Below are 24,064 nucleotides of genomic sequence, written 5' to 3' on the forward strand. Positions count from 1 at the left end.
TGTAATGAATGAGATGAAATTTACAAAATTCAATTTAATTATTTCGTTTATAATTCTGATTTTAATCTATCTACTCTTTTTGTAAAATGAATAATATTTCAAATTACATTAAAACAAAAACTCATTCAATAATCTGGTCAATTTAGAGACATACATAAATACCCATGAAGCTGAAAAGCAGTAAAATTGTTTAAAATACAATTGAACATGGAATTTGAATGTGATCCATCATTTCCGTGTATGGAAAAATTTTTTATTCACGGTCAAAGGTCGAAAAAATGAATTTTTCACAATTTTCAACAAAACTGTAAGTTGTAGATCAGAAAATTATCTGCCATTGTTTCTGAGATATAATGATTCCAAAAGTTGTAAAAGTTGACATTGACATAAAAGACAACATTGAAATGAACCGAGATTTGTTGTGAGTATTTATAAGAAATTTCTGTTGACTTGTGGGAACTGTCATAAGTTCATCAACTTTTACAACTTTTTGAATCGATATATATCAGAAACGGTGGCTCGTACGAAAAAAAGTATTGACACGTTTCTTGTAAATAATTTTATGATCTATAATTTTTGTGAGAGGATTTTTATGATAAAACTTACCGTTTTGCTGATAATGGCAAAAAACTCATTTCTTTTAACTTGAAATAACTAACCATGAAAAAAAATTTTTTCATACACGGCAATGTTGGGGAACATTATTTATTTTTAATTATATTTTGAACAATTTCACTGATTTTCAGCTTGATGAAAACTTACGTAGTTTCTTATTTTTTGGTCTAAGTTGACCGGACTATAATCAGTATCAATACGTTTTCAACTATATTTTGTAAGAATTAGAACTATTTTGTTTTTCGTAACGCAAAATAGTTAAAACAACGGTATTATTCACCAGAATCAATTAGTCAGGATACATTTCAGTATGATATTAATAAATGAACAAACTTTTTCCTACCACTACTTGAGGTAAATTTTGGCTTGGTTATTATCTTCATCTTGACACAAATTCATCAGACAGGATACGTAATAAGGATCTAACAAAAAACTAGTTGATGTTTGATGTTATTACGAACAAATATACTGAGTGAGCTACAGAAAACAATTCACTCCGATTTATATCAATGTTGAGATGTTTAGAATTCTCAAATCCTACACTCAAACTTTGAATAATTATAGTGATGTATTTTTTGTTTCTCACATTGGATTATCCAAATAAAAAATATTTTTAGGCACAATAATTATTTATTATATTATCAAGAAGCAATGATAAAGTAGCACACGAAATTTTTTTGAATCCATTGTTTTGAAAATAACAAAAGTATCTTCACTTAAATGACTGTCACTTTTTTCTGACCGATCGAAATGACATGAAATTTGACACATAGTCTTTTGAAGGTTGGTACTTCCTAAACGTCATATGGATTTGATAATGGCAGCGCCATCTGTGTGTCAGTCACACGACTTATTGACTGATATAATACCTAATGATTGTAAATGGCGATGTACAGTATCTGTAGAAAGTCCAAACGACTCACGAGACACCCTCTGTAATTGTGTGAAGCTTTCTAACATATTGTTCGTTACTTGGACTATAAAGTGCCCCACGAAAATATCATCTGACGTTTCGTCTCGTACAATTGGTATATTCAGAAGTTTCTTGCTACTTCTAACGATTCTCCTCAGAATCAGTAGTGATTTTCGACTATCGTCATTCGAGGTTATGTTTTTGACGTATTTCAGTGACCCAATTATATCATTACACCATACTTTGTAACTTTGAAGGGTTTTTTCTATGTTTATTGCTCATTTCACAGTATCTTTTAGGTTTGTATTGTAACGTGATTTTTTCGAAACTGTGGTTCATTTGAATACTTTAGTTAAGATAAAATCGTTTTAAATCGATAAAAAAGCCTTTTAAATTGACAGTACTGAAACATTTCCATCATATTTACCTGAATTCTAATAAAAAGCATCAAAAATTATTCGATAAAGCCTTATAGCCTTCAATTAAACCTCTACTATTGGTGTATTGGTAATAAAAAGTCTGTTCAGTTCCCAACAAATAAAATAAGCTTTTCATCATATCCCGTTTGTGCTGGTTAATATCAACTTATTTCAACTTTTTAAAACGATCGTAAAATTAATGCATATTGGAAGATGAAAACATTATTTTTTTCATATCCCAAGGATGGTCACTTTGAATGGAAATTTGGTTGGTGTATTTTAAATTTATTTCTGGAAATTCTATCGCGCTTTCGTAAATATAGTTGTTATTAGACGTGTTATTCTATTTGCGTTTCGAAAATTATTATGAGAAGGAAATATCGGAAAGGTGACCATCAAACACTCTTCACACATATCCACACAGCCATCAAATGCTCCGAATAAAAAATAATGTGGCAAGGCTTTGAATTTTCTCGAAAATAATGTCAGGGATATTTGTTGGTTTTTTTCGTTGAATAAAGTTTTATTCTAAATTGTAAATAACGTTAATTTCAACATTTTTTTATTAATTTATTTATTATTAAGTTTATGATTAAAGGAATATCGATTGTCAAAGATATTATGATAACATGACTAATGACATCAGTGCTAGATAAAAAAAATTAAACCAGTATAATTATTTGCAATTAATCCTTTAGCATTATTGTCCGAACATCACTTTTCAGAAATATTTCAAAATCGCAGGTAGATATGAGAACATTTAATTATCTTTTGGGTAATTATACACTTTCACGGTCACCTGGTTTTTTGGCTCTAGAAAATCGAAAAATGGATGGATTTTAATGATCTTGGTCTCAAAATGTTTTGCAAAATAATCCTTTACAAAAAATTATCTCATTATCAGATAAAGTTCTTATGTTTTTTTTGTATTCTATATAAATTAATAAACAATTCAAAAAAAAATTCAAAAATAATGATTTTTTTAGTTTTTATAGCTTAAAATGAAATCGATGGAAAACAATCAATTTTCGTGAATAGTTTCGTACTATATTCTATATAACCCGCCGTAAAATGGAACATTTTGAGACCAAGATCATTAAAATCCATCCATTTTTCGATTTTCTAGAGCCAACCTAACCTAACCTAATTACCGAATAGGTAATTATACACTTTCATGGTCAACTGGTTTTTTGGTTAGGTTAGGTTAGGTTAGGTTAGGTTATGTTAGATTAGGTTAGATTAGGTTAGGTTGGCTCTAAAAAATCGAAAAATGGATGGATTTTAATGATCTTGGTCTCAAAATGTTCCATTTTACGGCGGATTTATAAAAAAATTAGTAGAAATAGCTGGAATCAAAATTTCTCATAGTTTTACTGTTTTAAATCGCAAAAAAAAACGGTTTTGCAAAATAATCCTTTACAAAAAATTATCTCATTATCAGATAAAGTTCTTATGTTTTTTTTGTATTCTATATAAATTAATAAACAATTCAAAAAAAAATTCAAAAATAATGATTTTTTCAGTTTTTATAGCTTAAAATGAAATCGATGGAAAACAATCAATTTTCGTGAATAGTTTCGTACTATATTCTATATAATCCGCCGTAAAATGGAACATTTTGAGACCAAGATCATTAAAATCCATCCATTTTTCGATTTTCTAGAGCCAACCTAACCTAACCTAATTACCGAATAGGTAATTATACACTTTCATGGTCAACTGGTTTTTTGGTTAGGTTAGGTTAGGTTAGGTTAGGTTATGTTAGATTAGGTTAGATTAGGTTAGGTTGGCTCTAAAAAATCGAAAAATGGATGGATTTTAATGATCTTGGTCTCAAAATGTTCCATTTTACGGCGGATTTATAAAAAAATTAGTAGAAATAGCTGGAATCAAAATTTCTCATAGTTTTACTGTTTTAAATCGCAAAAAAAAACGGTTTTGCAAAATAATCCTTTACAAAAAATTATCTCATTATCAGATAAAGTTCTTATGTTTTTTTTGTATTCTATATAAATTAATAAACAATTCAAAAAAAAATTCAAAAATAATGATTTTTTCAGTTTTTATAGCTTAAAATGAAATCGATGGAAAACAATCAATTTTCGTGAATAGTTTCGTACTATATTCTATATAATCCGCCGTAAAATGGAACATTTTGAGACCAAGATCATTAAAATCCATCCATTTTTCGATTTTCTAGAGCCAACCTAACCTAACCTAATTACCGAATAGGTAATTATACACTTTCGCGGTCACCTGGTTTTTTGGTTAGGTTAGGTTAGGTTAGGTTAGGTTAGGTTAGGTTAGGTCGAAAAATTTTACGATTTTCTAGAGCCAAAAAGCCAGGTGACCGTGAAAGTGTATAATTACCATCTTTTGACGTATTGGCCGTAGAAACCGTCAAAATTCTATACAGGGTGATTGATTAATGTGATATAGTTCAACGCCTCCTTTGTCTTTTGAGGTATCAATTTGAAAATATGAAGGATTATAGTCAACAGTAGACTCCAATCTTCAGGGTGATCTAGAATGCTGTACTATATCAAAGTTATACCTTTTTAAATGGATCGCCCTATCATTTATTGCATATTTGGAATCAGCTTGACTTCTCTATTACAATATGGTGTTGTGATGTGTTCTACGGGGTATTAAAAAAATTATAACCAATTTTTCATAAAAATCGTAACAAGCTCAATACCTTGTATAATGTTAGAGACTTTCAAGAATGAAAATTTGTTGCCACTAAAGGATTCGAATAGTAAAAGATTATTTATTCCGTTAATAAACATATGGTGAAACAAAATACTAGTATATTATTCTCTCGGTTTTTTTCAAATGAATTTACCTTGTCTTTTATGTGAATCTCGTAAAGTACCAACCAACATTCTTCTTATTTTATCAAGCATGTTATGACAACAATTTAGTTGGTTCATTTTTTGAAGTTTTGAAGAATTTGAACTAGTGCAATAATGAGTGTCATTAGCGATGATGAGTGTTTGATATGATCTGGATATTGGAAGCTTGAAGAGATTGATGGAGCACGGGTTCAGATTATTATGAAAAGCATCAATGATTAAAAACTTCTTTGACAGAAGAAAATAGAACTAATGCTTGTGAGAATGAAATGTTTCTTTCTACCATTGAGAAAATGTTATAAACAAATAAGATGGTAATGGTATTAATTGTAAACTTTTTATAAAAGAAAATTGTCTAAAACATAGTTATACAATGATTAATCATTTCTAATATGCATTTTGTAGACTTCCAATTGATGTTATATATATTTCAAAAAAGTAGAGGACAAAAGACCAATTTCAATATATATTTTTGATGTTGCCTTATTCCCGTAACATTATTTTCAAGAAAATATTTCAATATTAAAGCAGCATGCATCATTCGGTAATTAAAAAATAGAAATATTTTTCTACTTAGAAAAGAACATGCAATAGTTACAAACGTACAGTGTGAGATTTGAAAATTTTCCGCAGCATCCCATTTATAAACGGTGGGAGGGGGTCTCTATTTTTTTTAATTAAATTATATTAAGTAGATACAAAATTTGCTCTGTTAAGAATATGCAGTTTATCATATAATATTCTTTTTTTTTATTCAACGTCTTTATAAAATTAGTTCCATTTAATCTCTGTGTATATATAGTGTGATTTTTTATAATATTGATCTCAATATTCAGTTGTTTGGAATCTAATCACAGTCAAAACTGTGCGAAACGAAGGGGAAATGTATTTTTCTAATGACAAACCATGATCTAGAAACCATGGTAATTTAATAAAAGTTAAATTATAGTAATTTAAAGAGCAATGGAAAGGAAAAATATGGAAAGAAAAGAGGAAATAATCAAAAAAAGCAATATCCCTTGGGCGCGTATCTAAGATTAAAGCTTCGAGACTACTAGACATCGTACTTTACGTCCAAAGGCACACGTTTGCATGTAAAAGACATTTGAAGATGGATAAGAAGGTCCAGAACGAGGTAAAAATTTACCTGAAATTCTATTTTCATCTTTATATTTGATGCTTCAAACATTCATTTGGTACTTGGTGATTGTTCAAAAATATTCCATTTATACTGTGTTCACTTAATTTCGCACCAGATGGGAAACTTTCTTATTGTTAATATCACGAAAAAAAGTTCATAGAATAAAACCAAAAGATTTTAAAATTTTTTAGTCGTATACGAGGTATGATAAAAAATATAATTCCACTCAAGAGCAAAGTTACCAGAAAATTTATTTAAAATATTTGAATATGTTAAAAAACGATGATTTTGTACGTTTTCTATAGTTGACTATGATTTAGTGATAAATGTACTAACTAGTACATATTGTACAAATTTCTATGATACATAACTGACATTGAACGTCAAATAAATATTTCAAAGTATCAATAATTTCTAAGTAAAAATACCGGTGCTATTGAGAGAGAGAAATGCTTTATTGTGAAAAAAATTGTTACAATTCGTAAACAAAAGCTTTTTAAAACTAAAAAACAAACATAAAAATAACTTAATAACGATACAAATAAAATAAAATTTCATGACACAGAAGAAAATAAATATTATTAGAATACAAGTCGTTTACAGAGTAAAAGGCACTTTCCAGTAAAGATGATATTGATTTCAATTGGCAAGTGGTTGTGCATTTTTTGCATTGTAAAATATTGAGCCATTAACTAATTCTGAGCGTGGATAAGTATGTTTCCGAAATTGGAGAAGCGTGGTTACGAATTAGACAAACGGTTTTCAAAGTATCCCTTCCAGATGAGTATTTATTTTTGATGTCATTAATTGTACTGCGAAGCTCTAAAACTACGGGCATAAAGGAGAAACTTCATAAGTTAGCATTAGCATCAGGGAGATATGAGAATGAGTTATGGAATTTGATAAATTTTAGGCTACATTCACAAAGTAATTATTGAGGTTATCAGGTGAAGTAGAGACTATGATCGATGAATTTAAAAGAAAAAATATAAAGTGTGCTAAATGAGAGACAAGAAGAAATATTTAATAACAGACATGAAGGAAATTCAAAGTACAGTAAGACCCCGCTTAACGCTGTTTCGGTTTAGCGCTCTTTTATTTAAACCCAGGGATTCCCCGAAATAGTGCGCATTGCTTGATTTCCAAATAACATATTCGAAGCGTACGGACGTATTTTTATCATTAGAAACAATTGATGACATTATTATGAGTGTATCAATTTATTTAATACTATAATGATTAATACATTTCTTTAATTTCTTATTTCTTAGACCTTTTGATATATTATTGCAACTAAATGTTCTTGATCTTAGGTCTCTTCTGTTTTAAAATTAGTTTTTTTTGATAGTTTTTAAAAAAAAAGATAAATTTTGACGTTTCGACTTTTAAATTTATCGTTCTTTTAAAAATTATCAAAAAAAACTAATTTTAAAACAGAAGAGACCTAAATTTATTAATCATTAATACAGTGACAAAGCTCATGATGTTAAAGTTTTTATCATGTCTGATAATAAAAACCAGAAAAGGAAGCAACTAGAACAAGTATTTCAATGGAAATTAAAATGCAAGTGAGTAGATAAGATTCTGGGAAACGTCAGTCTCAAGTGCTGCACTGAATTTGGTAACTTCAACAATAAGGACAATTCTTAAGAATTAAGAAAGAATACTGTCGTTGGTAACTGCAACTGCACCAAGCTCTGCAATTAGAATTACCAGTTCTAGAAATAACATTATAGAGGAAATGGGAAAACGACTGCCTATATGGATTGACGACGAAATTGAACACAATCCGCCGTTAAGCGAATCTATCATGATGAAAAAAGCTAGAAGACTTTTCAATTACATTCAAGCTAAGGCAAGTGATATAAATGAAATTTTCGTCGATAATGGTTTAATAGATTTAAACATCGAAATAATCTTCACAACATAAGGATGGTGATACGAAAGCGGCGGTTGAATTCTCAGCGACATCAAAAACAATACTTGAACAAAGAATTAGTTTTTAATGTCGACGAAACAGGTCTGTTTTGGAAAAGGATGTCAAAACGAACATTTATATCCCGTAAAACGAAATAATCGTCAGGATTAAAAGCTGTGAAAGATCGCTTAACATTTCTACTTGGTGGTAATGAACGCAGAGATTTCAAATTAAAACCACTTCAGTCCATAACTCCAAAAACCCAAAAGCGATAACAGGCATATCTAAATCAACTGTACCTGTAATGTGGGAGTTTAACAAAGCATCATGGATAAATATAAACATTTTCCAGGATTGGTTCACTGAACATTTCTGCCCATCTGTTATACGTTATTGCGAAATCAAAAAACTTGAACAGAGAGCATTACTAGTAGTTGATAATGCTTCAAATCATCCAACAAGTTTATCAGGCTTAACAACATGCAGTCCAGTCGAAGAGGTTTTCGTGGCGCTTAATACAAATATCTCAATTCAACCAATGGACCAAGCAAACATCTAAGCAGATGTTTGAAAAAACAGATGGAGAAGAAAAGCAATCAATAATTTCGGAACAACTATAATATCATGAATGTTGTAGAAAACATAAATCTTTCTTGGAATGAGATATTAGAAAGATCTTTGGAAGGAGTATGGAAGGACATTTGACCAGATATCAGTAAGAGCTAGGACATTGGACACTCTGTAGCTATGGATGAAATAGTAGAATTAGCGAAACGAAGTGGTTTAGATAAGGTAAATGTTCAAAAAATAGCAGCTAGTCTTTCTGAGCTCACGAAATTAACTGAGCAAGAAGACAACAAAAATAATAATAGTAGTGATTTAGAAGAAGTGCAAGAAAACTTTCTATGGTGTTCGTAAAAATAAATTTGACCACTGTAACTGAAATTATATACCAATTTGTTGAAAATGATACAAATTTTAACAGTAGTGCAAAAGCAAGACCTGGGCTGTAGTATTTACTTTATCCACTTATCAACAATTTCTTACAGAATGGAAAAGACGCAAACTGCAATAGATACCTTCTTGACAAAAAGGCAGAGAATTAGAAACACAGAATAGACTGAATGATTTGACTGACTTAGAATTTTATTTGTTTTTATTAGTAAATTCGTTTATATTGTTTCAATTTTTGTGAGAAATAATAAATAAAATAGCCTAGCCTAAGCGCTATTTCATATTACGTTCTACTTTGATGGAACCATGGTAAATTTTCTCAAAAAAGGCAAAGAAGAAGACAAAACAAACTAGCACCCCAAATTTTTTTTATGTACATACATAAAATTTCATGTCACATTGATAAACATAAGTAATTGGAGTGGAAAATTTTAATAAATATTGTGCATAATCAAATTTTCGGTCGCGAATTTTCTCCTTTTTTTCTGCCCTTTCTGAAAAAGTTGATGGAAATATTTTTTTACACCATCAAAAAGTAGAGAAAAATCTCACCGACTTTTCAAAAAAAAGCTTTTATTTTGACGGGAGAATTTTCGTTCGAAAAGATAAAACTTAAAAGCGAAGATCTTGTTTTTTTTTTGAGGTTATGTGAAAAATGTGAGAGAACAAAAGTTGTAGATCTCCTAATTGCTTACAACTTTTTCCATTGACCCTTTTATGATCTCCTCCTTTTCCAATAGGCTTCATTCCACTATTATTTTTTCACTATTTTCACTATTTATTATTTTTAAAGTCTTCTACCCTGGCCTATAGAGACTTTAATAAGAGAATAGAATTTTGTCTACTCATTTGAGAAAAAAATTAAGAGGATCGTTTTATGGTTAGGACAATAATGTTTTCAGACGAAGTTCAAACGGAGCGGTGAGTTCTCAAACTTGTCGCTGATGTAGTGACAACAATCCTAACTTTCGATTAAGACTCTTGATCAATATTCCTTCGAAACAAATTTTTCGTGTGGCATTCACGAGGATAAAATAATCACGTCTTTTATTTCGAGCATCCATAACCTCACAAAGATATTTAAATTTGTTACAAAGTCAATTGTACCAGTAGGACGGTACAACATGTCAAAGTAAGGCATTATTTGGGATATTCTTCTAATGGAACAGTAGCCAAATAGATTACCAGATTTAACCCTGTTAGATTAATTTTGAAAGAGAATGTATACAAACAAGGCCTGTTAAAAAACGTCCAACATTTGGAAAGGGTTGTTAGGGACACCATTCAAACTATGACTCCCAGCATGATTGGAAATGTGTTAAAAGGATTTTGTCGCAGCAAGGAAATTTTTATTGGGAAAATGATATTATCATTAATCAGCATTTTATTCATGTTAAATTGTAATATAATAAATTTTGTTATGTGTATCAATTATTTTAAAACAACAAATGCTGCAACAAAGAAAATGGAAATAAAATTTTTCATAAAAAATCGTTTAATTTGCGTTATTATAAAAAATGATATACTTTGCTTTTGAGTGGAATCATATAAAAATTTTGAAATATGTTGGCTGTACTTTAGATTTAAAACCATGCAGGATTGCTATGAAGAAAAACTCTTTATCGCAATATTAACAATAAGAAAATTTCCCATATGGTGCAAACTAAACACAGCGAATATAGTTTTGAGCGAGATTTTTAGAATTACAATCTCAAGTGTATTACTTCCGAGATAGACAAGACTCAAACAATCGTAAAGTATGGTCATCATGTAGACTGAGGTTTATTGATCTTCTGGTCTGAACACTTGCTTGCGTTCAAATTTAGTTTCTCGATTTAAATTTATTTCTATTACTTTGCATTATTTTTAGCTAATTAGCTGTGGTAAAGAAATATCATTCTAGTTATGAACCTCTTTAAGATTGACTAATAGTCCAGTAACTGAAGGTCCAAAGCTCCAGTTAATTCCGAGAATTATTCCCTTGTGGCGCAATTTGTAAGCCATGTCAAATACTTTCAAGGGAGAAAATCTTTAACACGATAGCGGCTAAGAATGGGGCCCAAAATGGGCCCCTAAACCCAGGAAAATGGGTTTTCCGCCGATATCGGCCAAAATATAGGACTTAGAGAAATTTCCTTTAGACAAAAGATGGAGATCTTTTCATTATCTACAAAAGTGTCCCTTATCATTTTTCTCGGAAATTCGATATTTTTCGAGATAATGGGACCCAAAAGTCCGCTCATTCTCACGATGCTGGATCTCTGCGAGTGCCGCTGTCTAGGCATTGACTTGGATAAGCAGGCGGACAATTTTTTCCATATCTCGGCCAAAAGTTAACATGTTTTCATGATTCAAAGTTTATTGCAATGGGAAAACCAATCCCTATTACGGCATGTGACTCGCAGTCCGTTTCTATTTGCCAAGAATATTTAAAAAAGCGGTCAAATTATTTTTTTACAATATTTTGAGTCTATTTCATTAATCCATTCATATTTTTTCCAAAAATTATTCTTTTCTGTTTCTTTTTTTTTTGATAATGGGCCCTTGGGATGTCTTAAATGATGTAAGAAAAATTTGTACACCATCTTTCTCGCGTTAAAAAAAAAATCATTTGTTTATTAGCATTTTTCAGCCGTGCTCGGAGTTCCATAGAATCTTTAGAACAAGCGTGATTTAAAAGTTTTTTATTCATTGGATTGTTTAACAAGGCACATCACATGAAAGCTGAGATTCTCTATTTTTTGAATCCATTTTTCAATTTTAAATCAGGGCTAGGAATTTCCCAGAAATCAAGGAAAATTGAGACTATGAGCTAAAACTGGACTTTCATGTTTAAACTCTTCTTGTTCTTTGCTCTTTATTTTTTAAGGATCAATAACTACACCAAATTAAAGCTCATATTCTCACCTTTCCAGTGATATAAATTTATTCCTACTTTTCTCCTTGATTCTTGAACGTTCTCTACAATTATATCCCTTCGTTTCTACGCTCTCCGTCCGAGACTCGTGGCGTGGCACATACCCTAACCTCGCGTGGCCACGCAGCCACGTTCGTCGGCTGCTTCTGTTGGTAAACAAACTCTGTTTTGGAGTCGTTGGCGTGCCCGGTTATTCATATTATTTATTTATCCAATAAATATAATAAATTAATTCGATAAATAAATATAAACAGTTCGGGAATTTAAAAAAAGTGAAAAGTGTTTAGTCAGGAATTCCAAAATTTTTCTTGAATCAGCCATTAAAAAAAATTAGTCAATTTTGAAGATTTTTTTCTTCAGTTGTTCGTTGAGCAGAAAATAAGGTTTGCGTGCTTTTGATTTACATTATCAATTTGGGATTATTGTTGTGACAATTATATTATTGATTTTTTGGTGTAGGTCTTGTTCTAGAAATGGAGGCGGACTCGGTTTCAGAATGCTTTGTTTGTTAGCAGGATGTTGAGGATGACAGTGTAAATGTTGCTCGTGGTTTAGACACTTTGATTCAAGTCAGTAAGGAAAGAGGCGATAATTTTTACCTTATGCTCCAGAAACAATCCTCCGTACGAATGCATAATAAGTGTAGGGAACGCTACACTATTAAATCTCGAGGCAAGTTCGCTTACAACGACTTTGCAAAGCACCATTCAAGAAGACTGGATCATTTAACAAGCCCAAAGAGACAAAAAAAGCGTTCCAGTGGTGGTTTTGACTTCAAAAACAATTGTTTATTCTGTGATTTACCAGCTTCAATAGAAAAAGAGATGAAAAAAGGAGGTTTGACAAAGAAGCGTGTTATTGTACTTGTGTCGAAACAAGAAACCAGTAAAGGTCGAGAAATTCATTTTTGTCGGGGTTTTCATTTACGCAATCCGCGACTTAGCGGCAGAGCAAATGCCCTGGCGCCATCTACAATTGGTCTCCAGAGGTCAAAAGATAGAGATCAATGTATTTTCAACTCCATCGAGCGAAAATTCGGCCAGAAACTACTATATCTATTCACTAGGAAAATTACGGATTTTTCGACGTCCATTTTTGCGAAAAATATTGGTCTTGCGAAAAAATTGGTAGAGGTCATTATTGTAGATAATGAAAAGGTCTCCATCTTTTGTCTAAAGGAAATTTCTCTAAGTCCTATATTTTGGCCGATATCGGCGGAAAACCCATTTTCTTGGGTTTAGGGGCCCATTTTGGGCCCCATTCTTAGCCGCTATCGTGTTAAAGATTTTCTCCCTTGAAAGTATTTGTCATGACCTACAAATTGCGCCACAAGGGAATAATTCTCGGAATTAACTGGAGCTTTCGATATATTCAGGTCTTCAGTTACTGGACTATAAACAGATTGTATCAGTATTTCTTTACGTTCGAATAAACAAATTATATCGGATGAGACTTTTGTTAACTCAACAAATTCTGAAAAAATATTAATGAAATATTATTAGTATACGTGATACTGAGAAAATTATTTCTAATTTTGTTATATCATCTAAGTGAAAAAACTTTAGATAGATAAAACTTCAAAAGGACATTCGATGCCTTGTCATCAATATTCTTTATATAAATTAACCGAACCAAAATTAATTATATAACTTAGTCTTACTTTAGTTTTAGTTTCGTTATATTGTTAATTGTGTATAATTTTGAATTTCTTCCAAAAGTTGTGATCAATGAAAGTGTTTATACAAAAGTGAGTTTTCAAGAGACCACTCATTTTTTACTACACATGCAGCAGATAAAATTGAAGATTAAGCTGATTTGAGCCAATATGAAACATGTTCAAAAAATTCATTCAAGTATAAGAATCTGAATTATTTTCAAAGTTTGTAAATGTGAGTGAGAAAATTGTACAAAAGTCGTAAATACGAGAGTTGTCTACAATGTCAACTCAACCCAATTCGGCTTAAACGGGGAGATTAAGATGCAAAGAATTTTGTTACCAAACATAATAGTAGGTACCCTCAAATTCACATCTATTATGTGGCAAGAAAAGAAAAACCTTGGAATTCTAATGGAAATTCAAAGAGAAAAAGTTCAAAGCGACGTTGAAAATGTATTTATATTTGTTTACACGTTCATATAAATTTCTTCAAACGTGTTTATCACATATTCGTTTCCATTAAAATATTTCTTGATTGTGTTCGTATTGAATTAGTTCAGAAAGACTGAACATACTAGTTATTAATATGTCTTCATATAAAACTAGGTTTAAAAATAAAAAATATATGGGCCAAGAGAAAAAGAAATCATTAAAAAACGATTACTGTATTCACCCCTTGTACAAAGATCCAAAATTTTTGGAGAAGTGCTGGAAATGAAAAACATGTTTTTTTCTTCTTCATAACGAAAGTTATATAAGTACTGGAACAGAGAAGTGGAGAAAGAAGACATAAAAATCAAAAATGAAGTATCAAGTGGAAGATTGACAGGTATATTGGAAGAACGAAGGTGGAAAACAAAAAAACCATAAGAAAGGAAGGAAAACAGCAAAATAATTCCAACTAGCTTTTACCCGCGGCTTCGCTCGCATCGAATCCATTAAATAAGTATCAGAAATCATTATAATAGAAAAGAACGAACTCTGTAGCTATATTAGAACCTAAGATATAGATCTTTGAATGTAGAAAAATGGCCAAAAACCTACAAAAATCCATAACTCCACTTTGAATGTCCGCGCCTAGCTCCTCCACAACTCAACCGATTCAAGTGATCGAAAACTCAAAAGAAAGAAGCTGTTTTAGCGAGTGTTCTTAAACTAAAACGAACTCTGTAGCTATATTAGAACCTGAGATATAGATCTTTGAATGTAGAAAAATTGCCAAAAATCTACAAAAATCCATAACTCCACATTGAATGTCCGCGCCTAGCTCCTCCACAACTCAACCGATTCAAGTGATCGAAAACTCAAAAGAAAGAAGCTGTTTCAGCGAGTGTTCTTAAACTAAAACGAACTCTGTAGCTATATTAGAACCTGAGATATAGATCTTTGAATGTAGAAAAATTGCCAAAAACCTACAAAAATCCATAACTCCACATTGAATGTCCGCGCCTAGCTCCTCCACAACTCAACCGATTCAAGTGATCGAAAACTCAAAAGAAAGAAGCTGTTTCAGCGAGTGTTCTTAAACTAAAACGAACTCTGTAGCTATATTAGAACCTGAGATATAGATCTTTGAATGAAGAAAAATTGCCAAAAATCTACAAAAATCCATAACTCCACTTTGAATGTCCGCACCTAGCTCCTCCACAACTCAACCGATTCAAGTGATCGAAAACTCAAAAGAAAGAAGGTGTTTCAGCGGAGTGTTCTTAAATCAAAACGAACTTTGTAGCTTTATTAGAACCTGAGATATAGATCTTTGAATGTAGAAAAATTGTCAAAAACCTACAAAAATCCATAATTCCACATTGAATGTCTGCGCCTAGCTCCTCTCCAGCTCAACCGATTCAAGTGATCGAAAACTCAAAAGAAAGAAGCTGTTTTAGCGAGTGTTCTTAAACTAAAACGAACTCTGTAGCTATATTAGAACCTGAGATATAGATCTTTGAATGTAGAAAAATTGCCAAAAATCTACAAAAATCCATAACTTCACTTTGAATGTCCGCGCCTAGCTCCTCCACAACTCAACCGATTCAAGTGATCGAAAACTCAAAAGAAAGAAGCTGTTTTAGCGAGTGTTCTTGAACCAAAACGAACTCTGTAGCTATATTAGAACCTGAGATATTGAGGATAGAACGTGTGTATGTGAAAAACTCCCATATGTGGGAAATCGCATTTGAGTATAACTTGAGAATGGTGAAAATTAGATGGAATCCGATGGTTGATGGCTGATCTGTGCATCAATATCTTTCATTGAATAAAAAAAAATTCAGCAAATCGGTTGGGTAGAATGCCTGAACGGACTCTGAATGGAAATCTTCAATTTTTTTAATATAAGATTTAAAAGATTATTACGAACAACTGCTGAAGGAAAAGAAAACACAATTTGAATTACGGTATAATGATATTCAAGTTGATAATCAAGAAGTAGACGACATTCGGAAAGCTTTATAACTGTCATAAAATGAAAAGGTAGCAGGCCCCAGAAACATTCCCACTAAGTTGGTAAAGCATGGACGGAAAATATAAAAAATATGAAAAATCTATTAATAAGTGCCTGTTGAATGGGGACGAAATCCCAGAAGACTGAATTACGGCGCATATTGCATCAATAGAAATAAAAAAATAGGTTTGATAGTAAATACAATAGATGAAGAAGAACAGAACGGATTTCGTACTGGACGCTAATGAATTGATAATACATTTCAAAAATTTAGCCACTCTCCTCGTATTTTTTTATCTCGAAAAGGCCTACAATAAGGTGCCATTGAAAACGCTTTTTGATATATTAACGAAATCTGACATCAGCGATGTTTAAGTTCGAGCTATTCAGAATATATACAGAAAGACAAAAGGTGTAGTCAAGCTATGAATTATCAAATCGAAACCATTCTAGCATTCGAAAGTTTGAGATAAGGGTACAAGTCTATCACCAACATTATTCAAAATATATATTCAGGAAGCTCTGAGTAGATGGAGAATTTAAATTGCAATAATAGGAATTGAGATAAGTTTCTTTCTTGCTTTCGACGAGGACGATGCAGATTAAATGCTGAGAAATGTGGACGACGAATATGCAAAATTTGGTTTGAATATGAATATGTCAAAAACAGAATATTTGCCGGTAGAAAGCACAGAAGGAGACCCCGAGCTACAAATAAATAGGGTCAGACGAACATCAAATACTTAGGAAGCATAATTTTAGAAGATGGATTGATTTTTTTGTTCAATTTTTATCATAAGAGGGTTTGGTTTTTAAGGGTTGAAATACATTCATTAAGGGTTGAAAAACATGAGTATTATCATAAAACTTTGACCATAAGGGGTAGTTTTCACACCTTATATATTGCCATAGGGTAGATTTTGAAGTGAAGGATAAATACAACTCAATTCAAAAACTTCACGCAAATCTCTGCATCTTGATGGAATTCTGAGGCGATATCATATTTTTACCGTTGTTCACTAGAAACTGACACGTGTATTGCATCTGAAGCTAATGTCATTTTCTTGGCCTGTTTTGTTAAGTTTTGATGTGCTGTGTACCCGGATTCCTTGTAGTTTTTTTTTTATTCACATTTATTATAAGAGACTCTAGAGCCGTAAATACTTCAATGCTTCAATGTCATATTAACCGACTTTCTCACTGTTCGCTGCAACTGGCTGCAGGCTAAGTTTCTGCATTATCCGTTGTATTTATTTTATTTAACGCATTTTCCAGATCATCTTCAAGTATACGATTTGTCATAAACTGTACCAATTGACTTGTTTAGCTCTTTATAAACAGATTTTTGGCTGTGATTGTGCATTGACTTTCCATAGGAGATAATGAAAATGGAACAGAAAGGGATTAAACAGATCAAGAAAGACAGAGCCAGGAAACGAGTGGATAGGTAGAAAAATGTAGAGTACGAAATGCGTGATGTTTCAAAGGAAGCTGTAGGACCTCCGCTGCATATATATGAAAAAAATATATAAGTTTTGCATTGGTGCGCGAAACTCAAAAAATATAAATTAAAAACGAAATTCAAAGTAATCTTATGATAACACTAACATCTATTAAAGATCTATTATTAAAAAGAAATCGAATTAATGATAATGGGCGAATTCCTTAATGTTTGAACGCTGGAAAAATATGAAAAAAAAAACAAATTTTGCTTTATTTTGGAACAATAGAAATTGTAGTCAAGTTACATAAGATGATAGCAATGGATCTTTTAAATCAAATGAACTTTTATTCATTCAAAAATACTAATTTTGATGAATAATTTGTACGGGCAGCAACGAGAAAATACTGTTCTGAACACAGGACACAAGGATACATTCGCGTCTCGTTATCTCGAAAACGAATATTCGACAAAAATGAACTTTTCTTGCCGATAATAAGCTGACCCAAAGTTTCTTTACATCCCATTTTTTGAGATATAGACGGGAAAATAAATTCGGTACTTTGGGTCATTTTTGGAGCCCTTCCAATGCTGATTTTACCAGAATATTTTCCAATTATAAAGTAATATTCAGAATCTACCGATGAAACCTTGGAAGATCATTTTTTCTATTTTTTGTTTAACCATTTTTTTGTGTCCAACAAATTGATAATGATCATCTCTTTTACTATGAATTATTTTATTTTTTCAATCAATTGAATACGAATTTACCAAATTATAAATTGCTGTCTTGTTCAAACGTTTCGCATTGTTTTCATCGTATCTATCTTGAAAATAAATAAACTATGGAACTCGGGAATAAAGTACATAATAATAAAATCAATCGATTCGACGTCGAAATTTATAAACTGGTAATATACATATATATATATATTGATATTCATATCCACTCTGTAACCTTTTTCTATTTTATTTTGAATTAACCTGGTATAATTCTTGTGAAGATCGTATGTTCAATAGATATAGTCAAGGAGCTGGTTGCCATTTCGACTAAGATACTTTTAGAAGGCTGAAACTTTTTCTATATGTTATTTAATATATTTAAAATAAAAAAATCAACTTCTGACGGAGCTGGGGTTTTTTGCATATTGCAAATTTTTTATTTAAAAAAATGTATCTTCACAAATCTGGCTTTCGAGTATATTTTTATTTAGATAATTTAGAGTATAAAAAAAATGCCAAATAATTTTTGGGTTGCAATTATTTAAAAAATAAAATTCGAAATCCTTCAGAAATCCATACCATATCAAAAAAAATTACCAGATATTGGAAATGTTCATATCACCGGACGTAGTGATATTTCAAATTCATCTCAACATACAATGCAAATGATGAAAATGAACCTTCCATTTTAATTGCCCAACTTTACAAAATAGTTTACAAGATCTGTTTTTTTAGAAATTAGATTTGGAAGATCGTATTAGACGTTTTAGCAACTTTCAATCCATTTTACAGATACTGCAATATGCAAAAATCGCTAGCCCTGTCAGAAGTTGATTTTTCTATTTTAAATATATTAAATAACATATAGAAAAAGTTTCAGCCTTGTGAAAGTACCTTAGTCGTGGCGATCAGCTTTAGACTAATAACCGGTTCAAAAAATGTAATTGGATATTGGACAGAAGAGGAGATCAAACGGGTGCTTATTCTTCAAAAAACTCCGAGTCCCGAATTGATGACGAATCACAAACACCTGTTTAACTCTTTTCTAAAGAAATTATAGTGGTATTTGCATTATTGGAATCTTGAATTCGAGGGCTATCTCGTTGTTTTGTCCCTGACCAATTTACTACAAAAACTTGATAAGGATGTACTATATTCTCTATTAAGGTTAATAATCTTGCCTTTGCAAACTATTTGATTTTATTGAACCCAGAAAATCTCGTAACCGTATTGTTCAAGGTTTAGAAACAGCTGGTAATCTCTAGGAATTAAATTTGGAGAATACGATGGAAGCTCAACTTTGCTTGAGGTATTGCGACTGTTGTACCTCTTCCTGATGCAATACAACAGCCCTGATGTTTTTTCATGGTCTCACGTAATTTTGTAACTAAATTGGTTTAATAAGCACCTATTATTGTTCCCCCCCTTGTACAGAAAATATACAAAAATCAAAATTGGAGCTTGTTATAATACGGTTAGCACAACCTATAAGTGTTGCATTTTGAAAGTGGGGATCCTCGATGTTTCCTTTTCTTGATTTCTACATTATAGTAATTTCCAGACTTCCAATATTCATCTGTTAGGACTCGTAGTATATTTATCATGGAAACAATTTCGTTAGATCAGTAAACAAAGATGTATGAACAAGATTTTTTCTTCTGAAATGTGGAGCGTTGAGTTTTTTTGGAGGTTTTTTGTAGAAGCAGATCAATGCGTATAAGACGAAAACATGATTCAATACTATCTAAATTATGCACTGGAATCGACGTAAATTGAATATTTTGGACGCCATGTCCAACATTTGAATAATGTAATATATCGTAGCTAATGGCATCATATAAATTTAGTTTTAATAAAATTCATAAACTGGAAATGATTGAAGGAAGAATGACCATACTTCTGGATCCACCCGGTTCAAGATTATAATTAAAACACGTTAGTTTAGCGTTTTCAAGGTCATACAATCCGAAATTTGATTGGTTGATTTACGGTTCGGATTTTTGAACTGGATTTATGAATTAGAAAAAAAGGTTTTTTTGAGGTGCCTATTTTTAGGAGATAACTGTCAGTGAACTAAGGAACCGATCCATTTTCTCATTATCTTCATTTTAGATTAGGTTAAGTTTACTTTAGCTTCGATCAAGTTAAGTGTTTTAGCTTAAGCCAGGTTAGGTTTAATTTAAGTTCGATTGAAATAGGTTAGCTTAAGCTACAATAGGGTTAGGTTTACTTTAGCTTCGATTAGCTTAGGTTCGATTAGTTTAAGTTTACTGTAGCTTAGATTAGGTTACGTTCACTTTAGTTTAATCTAAGATCGCTTGACCTTCAATTAGGTTAAATTTACTCTAGCTTGAATTGAGTTAGAAGCACTTTAGCTTCGCTTAAGCTGCGTTTGGTTTAGCTAAGGCCACGTTATATTACATGGCCGATAATTAGACTAGAAAAATTACTTTCCTATGGAATGGGATATGTTTTTCTAATCAAAAAGAGCAGCCGTTCCGTCTAATTGATAAATCTAGTTCAAAAAGCCGAACAGAAAGTTAAAAGTCCCAATGAAACCGGAAGTATCAATTTCCGATATCTAAGATCTCGATAAAGGGATTATACAATCTTGAAAACGCCAAATTAGCGAGTTTCAATGAGATTATAAATCGTGTGGGTACGAAAGTACAACAATTCTTTTATAATTTTATCATACATTTTTTTTAAAGAGATTTTGAACAAAGCCACTTTTTGAGTACAAACAGGCATCTAAAGAGCTCAAAAGGCAAAATGAAATTTCCAGAAAGTCGACAAATACTTTTTAAAAACAATGAAAAAACTGAAAACTTCTATGGAATCTGAAATAAAAATATTACTTTCAAATTTATTACTGACATTAAAATTTTGAAAAAAAATTATCACGTGATTTAGTTTGATTTGGAATATACAAAAGTAGATTAAGAACCTTGTTTATTTTGTTGTGTAGTCGCCTGTGAGTATTCAGGTTTTCAGTTTTGACATTCGATTAGTTAATAATTTTGCAACAACGCAACTGAATTTAAGCGTTTTCAACAATTAATAAAATAAAAAAATGGCAATTTTTAAAATAAAAAATGTATACGGATGCTGAGAAAAAAACGTGGATTTCTACCTGGTTTATAGCCTGCGCACTAACCTTAGACAGAGCGAGAAGTTTTTGTGTACTACGACTGACCTGTAGCAAAGGGCCATTGTAGCAAATACAACGAACACACCCCCTACCACCGACATGAGAGTGCTCACGAGAAAGATCGTATTAGAGCCGTGATAATCCTCTGTTCGGCGATAATCGGCCGGAGTCGGTTTGACGTCATCCACGGGCAGCCATCGCATGCACATACACAGCAGGCGGTAGACAGACACATAAAGAGAAGGAAAGCACCAAATAAGACACTTTGCTATGCGGTTAGTGTCACAGAAACAAAACTATGATTCACATCTATTTCACTTATTGCTTGGTTTTATAAATAAGTTTCCAAATCGAATCTATAATAAGTAGTTACACTAGCTTGAATATTGAATCCATAAATCGATATCTCTAACCAAATTGAACAGATCAGTTGGTAAATGGATTGTCGAATTGATCAGTGTTGCCAACTAAAAATTGTGTACTTCTAAAAAAAACTTGTAGAATATATTTGAGATTTAAAATAAGTTCATTGAATTTTTCACTATAAATCACCTCTTAAAATGAAAATTGTTTTGTTGCCCTCGATATCTTTGCAAAATATTTTAATACATTAGACAACCAACTTTACAATTAGGTAGCTGTGTGTTTGAAAGCTGGATAACCTGATTTATTCTGTGAAAGATGATTGACAATTGACATTTTTTGACTTTCGAAAAGGATTTTAAAGCATTCAAGGCAATAACATATGATTTATTCCATATTTTGATGGTCCTTCGAGGATTTATAAACTTCAAGGCACTAACATTGCTCTCGAAATTACCTTCAGTAGAATTTTATTATTATTGCATTATCAAAATTACAAAAACTAAAGATAAACATCGATTAGTTTGATTTGAAAAAAAATTGAAGGAATGTTAATTGAATTTTGCTTACTCAATTAGAATACACAGTTTGTAATCAGAAATTTGAATTCAACAAAGGCGCAAATTGTTATTGAAGACGAGCGCAGTCAGAAGTACGCTGCCAATATACTAGAAATTAATCAGTCAACTGTGTCTCCGGTAGTTGCAAGATAACCAAAGACTGAAAGATATCATAAAAGACCAGTGCAGGGTCGACCAGCAGACAATAAATTTCTGAGGTTGCAAGCTTTACGAACAAGAGTTAGCTGAAACTAACTTCAGAATCTGTGAGTGATGTGTTAGGAAATGGTGGGTAATTTCCAAGTAACATAGGACCTTCAACAAATTTTGGAGGAGGGTTTATCATGTTATGGGGTGGAATATCTATCAGCGACCACATAGAATAGATACAGGATCATCAACTACTTAGAGATTTTGGATCTATATGTCCTTCTTTTGTAGGTAATGACTGTGTTAATTGATGATGATACCAGTACTTTCAAGAGGTAAATATTGTAGTTACAGACTAGCTCGCACGCAGCCAGGACTCAAGCCCTATTGATCATGTATGGGATAATATTTACTGAAGATGGAGATCTACAAATTTGATACCAGCATACCTTCAACAAATGCAAATGCTGATTATTACTGACTAGGAGAATTTGGACCTAAATTACTTGGAGGACATAATCAGAAGAATGTCACGGCGTTGTCGTGATATGATTTGAGCTCTAGGAAGCCAAACATGTTATTAAATATGATTTCTTTAGTTTGAGAATGATTGTTTTGTAATGTATTTTTCAATTTTCAGGCTCCTTTACGTTTTACTCTGCAGATGTCAGTGACCTAAATGTGATTCTTGATAAGTTGTCATGTGTTAATACTTTAATTTATTGAATGATTATTCAATATTCTTATATTGTCTTTTGAATCACTAATTTGTTATAGAGGAAGTGTAAATACCGAAATGATTATTTTGTTATATTTGTAGTGATTTTATAATACAAGAAAATTATATAGACTTTGTAAGGGAGAATTTTTTTGATTATTTCAGTATTAAAAAGTTAAACAAGGTAAATCATTGGTTCCTCAAGAAGTTTGTAAGTTCTGTGTCTTTACGGTTGTGGAAAAAAGGATACCCTCCTGGATTCTATTTCCTATGATCTGGATGAAGCTTAAGATTTATTTTCATGATTATTACTTTTGGATAATACATAGAAAATATTTTTATCGAAATTAAATGTGGGGACGTCCAGAGCTACAGTTTACAAAACGTTTTGTTTCACCCACTGAAAATTTCCCAATATTGCAGAAAGCGGTACAGTCTACTAGTGGAAATGAACATTTACTTCAGATATTTTTCTCAAAAAAAACTCAGTGATTAAGTACATAATCTAATACAAGGATCAAAACGAGGATCAGAAATGTTAGCTTCAAGATTTTAAGAAAAACCCTTAATAATTGAAGAATTTATTTCCCCTTGTGTGGGTGGCATATTATTAAGAAGAAAAATATGAAATGGAGGTAAATTAAATGCATTTTATTGAGATATTATATATGTTCTGAATATTTTTCGATTTATTTACTTCGTTGCTTTATAATATTTCGTAATAAAACAAATATATTAGTATGTTTCGTGTTTAGAATGTCAAATGAAAATAAAAATTAAAAAAAAAACGAAAGCAAATCCTTAAAAACCATCGCTAGTTCTATAAATTAATATATCCAATATCGATTTTACATGGAGGGCAATAAAACCACTGTTCACCAGTATAATATACAGGGTGTTTGTAAATTCAGGAGGTGATTGCTCGTATGGAATTAAGATGGGTGTTTCCTATAACCAAATAAATTTAAGTGAAGCCAGAAACTTGAAATTCTGTAGTTTTAGTGCACTAGCAAAGGACTAACTACAGGTATTTATTCAATATTCCTGTTACATTACACGGGGGTGAAGTTAGCAACCCTCACTTTATTTCATATCAAAATCGTTGATTTATTTAAAAATTTTTTTT

General features: G+C 31.4%; 1 protein-coding gene and 1 long non-coding RNA gene across 4 annotated transcripts in view; one reads left to right on the forward strand and one right to left on the reverse strand.

Moving 5' to 3' along the window:
- The window catches only part of LOC130902529 (disintegrin and metalloproteinase domain-containing protein 11), a 750,052-nt gene that overhangs the window by 32,220 nt on the left and 693,768 nt on the right, over positions 1–24,064 (reverse strand). For all 3 annotated transcript variants that reach the window (XM_057814747.1, XM_057814746.1, XM_057814748.1), the window contains exon 16: positions 21,154–21,292. In XM_057814747.1, the coding sequence (XP_057670730.1) occupies positions 21,154–21,292 (139 nt within the window). The remainder of the gene's footprint in view (positions 1–21,153; positions 21,293–24,064) is intronic.
- Positions 21,817–23,679, forward strand: LOC130902533 (uncharacterized). Its single transcript, XR_009060410.1, has 2 exons — positions 21,817–22,511; positions 22,569–23,679. It is a non-coding gene; the product is annotated as an uncharacterized LOC130902533 (long non-coding RNA).

Source organism: Diorhabda carinulata, chromosome X (assembly GCF_026250575.1).
Source record: "Diorhabda carinulata isolate Delta chromosome X, icDioCari1.1, whole genome shotgun sequence".
NCBI lineage: Eukaryota > Metazoa > Arthropoda > Insecta > Coleoptera > Chrysomelidae > Diorhabda > Diorhabda carinulata.